At 37.5% G+C, this 4,787-nt stretch overlaps 1 protein-coding gene across 2 annotated transcripts in view; it reads right to left on the bottom strand.

The window, feature by feature from the left end:
* The window catches only part of Ppp1r12b (protein phosphatase 1, regulatory subunit 12B), a 212,546-nt gene that overhangs the window by 135,469 nt on the left and 72,290 nt on the right, over positions 1-4,787 (bottom strand). For both annotated transcript variants that reach the window (XM_013017500.1, XM_013017502.1), the window contains exons 6-8: positions 3,442-3,516; positions 1,772-1,851; positions 921-1,057 (exon numbers count right to left, since the gene is read on the bottom strand). In XM_013017500.1, the coding sequence (XP_012872954.1) occupies positions 921-1,057; positions 1,772-1,851; positions 3,442-3,516 (292 nt within the window). The remainder of the gene's footprint in view (positions 1-920; positions 1,058-1,771; positions 1,852-3,441; positions 3,517-4,787) is intronic.

Here is a 4,787-nt window from a genome sequence, read left to right as displayed (position 1 = left end):
ACTCAGGAGGCTGAGATCTGAGGATCGCGGTTCAAAGCCAGCCCGGGCAGGAGAGACCGTGAGACTCCTATCTCCAATAAACCACCAGAAAACTGGAACTGGCGCTGTAGCTCAAGTGGTAGAGCGCTCGTCTTGAGCTAAAGAGCTGAGGGACAGCGCCCAGGCCCAGAGTTCAAGGCCCACGACCGACAAAAAAATAAAAATAAAATAAAAAATAAGAAGTTCTATATGCTGCAGAGCCCTCCATATCCGCAGCTTCCATGTCAGTGGATTCAACTAACTGTGGATGGGAAAATACTTGGAAAAATACCTGAACCTGTGATGAACAATTTTTTTTCTTGTCATTTCTTGAGCAACATAGTATTAACACCTATTTACCATAAATAGCCGAGACATGATTTAAAGTATTCAGGAGGGTATGCACAGATTATATGCAAATACTGTGCCATTTTATGGAAGGAATTTGAATAATCATTTCAGTGTTGATTCTGAGGAAACTGTATATGTTATTAGTAAAAGTCACAAAGGTAAATACAATTTTGTTACTCAAACTCCCACTCAAGATTGGAAAGAGCTTCAAATAATGAGAAGCAGGGAAAAGATTGCAGGATTCTGGTTAAGGAACCAAACTAACCCAAGGACTAAACATAAATTTCCCCCAGTTTGTTAAAGCATGTGACTGAAGGTGCCTCTACAAGATCTCTGTCTCTCAGCACACTGACTTTCTAAATCCTGTCTGCTGGTTGCATATGAACTGATAGGTAGAATTTAACATAGCTTACAGCTTTTATAACCAAGTTGTCATGAGCAATTTGATCTCTTGCCCTTGAAAACTGAACTTCAAGTTTTTGGGGAGCCCTGGCCAGCTCTGTGACAAGCAGCAGAAATGAGGGTCTCGGCTGTGATCATCTGTGTATTACCTGCCTCCTTTTCAGTTTCTGACTCAGAAGCTTCATCTTCACCTTCTTCCTCTGAACTGGAGCTGCTGGATTCTTTATTTTCTTCCTCTATTTCTTGTGACTTGGGTTGCTCTTCTTCATAAAGCATTTTCTCTTTGCTAAATTAAAGATATGATTCAAAAGTAATTCAAAAGGTACCATCTTTTCAAGTTCACAGACAATCAGGTATACTAATAGGAATCAAGCTATACATCTCTATATAAAAGTAATACAGGGCTGGGAAGTTGGCTCAGTGGTAGAGTGCTTGCCTCGCATGCATGAGGCCCTGGGTTCGATTCCTCAGCACCATATAAGCAGAAAAAAGCCAGAAATGGCACTGTAGCTCAAGTGGTAGGGAGCTAGCCTTGAGCTGAGAGCTGAGGGACAGTGCGCAGGACCAGAGTTCAGGCCCCATGACCAAAAAAAAAAAAGTAAGAAGTAATACATGCAGAAACACAGGTTCCTCATTGCATCTGTGCATTCTTCTGAACCCTAGGTATTCTGAAGATGAAAGTTTGAGGACTGATGATATGTCAAAACTCATACTAGGCACTACAATAGTAGTAAACAAAAAAGAAATTAAACTCACAATGTAATAATGGGAAGCCAATGGACTAAAAATGCCCACGCTCTATTTCTATGTATAAAGGACATTCATCTGTCCTCAGTGTTTTCCCTACCCTTATTAAAGCCATCACCTTGCATTATAAACTTTCCTACATGTTTGAAGATTACTTGGCTAGAGTCAAAGACTAAGGTTTTCACTATATAAACTCTTAGCATGTCATTCCATATAACCAGGCTTATGCTACATAGCTTAGTCTATGCCTTACTTCTTGAAGAGTCTACTCTGCAACTTGCTGTTCAGGTCTGATTCAATGAGTTTATTCCGTGTTTCCTTTTCACTTCGAAGCTGGAAATTGAAAAAAAGAGAGAAAATGGACAAAGTTAACTACAGCAATATTGAAAAGAACCAAAGTGGTTCTTTTCTGAAAAAACAAAAACAAAAACAAAAAAACAGGACTAACACCCAAGGGGCAATATGAAGACAATCTGAGAAAAATCAGATATACTTTAGTTAGTTCTCCTTAGAATAAAATGACAAAGGAAACCCCTTACCCAAGGTAGAAGAGAAAAAATATAGTATCAGAGCTTTAAGAGAACTGTTCCCCTCAATATCCAAACCCAGTCTTGAAAAAATAAGCCTTGTTTCTGAAGAATTTGGAAAGAAATTTGGAGGAACTTTGAAAGAAATCTTTATGATCCAAACACTGGGACATGATGGCAATATTTCTAAGGAAACCACAGGTTCCAAATGGGAAATAAGCCCTTAGGAAAAAGTGCTAGACAAAATGTATTTATATCCCTGGAGCATAAAGTTATGCAAGGGACAAAGATACATGACATTTTTATACATCATTCTATTGGTGGGTAAAAATCATTTGACAAAGATGTTACATCTAAACCTAGGTATGTTAGGTTTAAAAAACTAGCTATAAAAATTATATCTTACCCCTCTGTATAGTATCTTTACAATAAAAAAAAGTATACCTCTTGTCTGAGGCAGGTAATCCAATAAGTAACAATACTAATACTGTATTTGCAAAGTTCCAGCTTTTAGATATCCCAATTGCTTAAAAAAGAAAGTAAAATGAGTTGTTTAATCTATAAAATGATTTGTTTAAGCTTAAATAACAAGAAGCCTTAGGCATAATGATGAATACACCTGAGATTAGACATACTAGTCTGTCCCATCATTGATAGTTCTCTGATCCAGAAACACTCTATTTCCCATATTTGTCCTAAACTTAAGTTCACATACTCTGTGCCAAATACAATTGAAAAATAATAAAGGCAAACCAGTGATTTTCTTCTGTCCTACCCTGTTGTCATTGATCTTTATTCTCCTTGCCCAAATCACTCATTCCCCTTTATGGGCTGTATACTGAGGGTGGTTTTCTATTCTGCAGTTTGTTTAGGGGCACCATGTTTATGTAGTTCTTCTGTTGAGTGCTAAGCAAACTGTTACATGAAACCAAACAATCAAGGATCTAAAAGAATAAAGAAGGCCGAATTCTGTATGTTTCATAAACCCAAAATAAATATGAATCACTGTCCCACTACTGCCCAATGCCAGGTGACAGTTTTAGAAAAAATTGTTTTTCTTTGTAACCAATGTACCTCAAATAAAGACATCATTTAGTCAGTAAGAAAAAAAATTCTATTAGATGTACTCTACTCTGATATTCCTTATTGGGGAAAAAACACTGATTTGAGCATGCTCCTTTTCTAGAACTTGAGGGTAATTACTAGGTTGCTCTTGTTATTTTTAACTTTTAGCTGATTGAAGGCTATCTTACAATGAGCAAACTTCAATAATGTTTTTTGGAATACAGTCTTCTAACTGTTGCAATCCTAACTAAAGCAAGTAATTGAGGTACTGAGTGTGGACAAAAAAAAAAAACTGTTAGAAAAGCTTTAAAAGCATCTACTCAAGACTCACCACATTCTGCTTCTTCTGGAGCATCTCCAAGTGCTCCACAAGACCCTCATCAGCCACATCAAATGGTGTCTGGCCCTGGAAGAGAAAAGGGACAGATAGAAAACAGAAGTAGCAGTCATGTGACTTTATCTGGAATTATTCAATATTAACATTCTGCCTTTGATTCAAATGATACAAGCTATTTCTTATCTGAAATACTTAGAACCTAAACTCTTTTCAGAATTTTCTAATGTTTGAGTATTTGCATATACGTAAGATATTTGAAGGATAGACTCCAAGGGTAAATGCAAAATACACTTATATTTCATATAGACCTCATTCACATAGCCAAAGATTATTTTTGTACAATATTTCAACAATTACAATATTTCAAATAATTTTGTGCTATCCTAGTTTAGAATTTTCTGCCTGGGACATCATGTCAGTGCTTAAAAAGTTTCAGATATTGGAACACTTGAGATTCAGATTTTCACATTAGGGATGCTCAACCTATATCTGCTTCTCTGTTAGTTTACCCGCCATTAGGATGCTTTCATCTATCACAGAGAATATATTACAAGAATCAATCCTTTAAATGTAGAGTTTTATATTTTGGAAAACAGAAGCAAGGAAATCATGCCATTCCTAATGTATACTGCCTCTTGGCAAATAAGAGTAATTCCTACTTGTACTTATTTTAAAATATTCTTTAAAACCTCAGAGAAAGGTGTAGGGCACATGTGCATTAAACATTAGTTAACAAGAATCATCTGAGAAGGACAGTAGGGAGGTGTTTGTTTTAAGGAACATCAGCACAATTAAGGCCCTAGCCCATAGTCTGAGAACAAGAGCTAGGTTCAGGAGCGATGTGAGGCAGACAACCTCCACTAATTAAAAGACATGTGTCCTGATTCCTAGGAAATCAAGAGATTTATCAGGGGATAAGCATCCAGAGCTTCTAAGTTGCTTGATGTGAGGCTGAATAATACTGTTTTCAGCCAAACTGAAGTATGTTTGTTGTTAGAACATTTCTAAATGACTTAATATGAATAGGGCTCATACGTCAAAAAAAACTTTTGAATAAAAAAGGAGTAAACATTTTCATATCTCATTATAGATAGTAACTTTAGGCCCCCTCCTCTCTTGTGTGTGTGTACACACACATGCGCATGGGTACATACATACTGGTCCTGGGACTTGAACACAGAGCCTGTGGGCGGGGGGGGTCCGGTCATGGCGCCTGAACTCTGGGCCTGGGCACTGTCCTTCAGCTCTTCAGCTCAAGGCTAGCACTCTACCACTTGAGCCACAGCGCCACTTCCGGCTTTTTTCTTTTTGCTTATGTGGTGCTGAGGAATCGAACCCAG

This window comes from Dipodomys ordii, unplaced genomic scaffold (assembly GCF_000151885.1).
Source record: "Dipodomys ordii isolate 6190 unplaced genomic scaffold, Dord_2.0 Scaffold35, whole genome shotgun sequence".
Classification (NCBI taxonomy): Eukaryota; Metazoa; Chordata; class Mammalia; order Rodentia; family Heteromyidae; genus Dipodomys; species Dipodomys ordii.
Note: the sequence above shows the minus strand (reverse complement) of the source record. Positions and strands in the feature narration are given on the sequence as shown.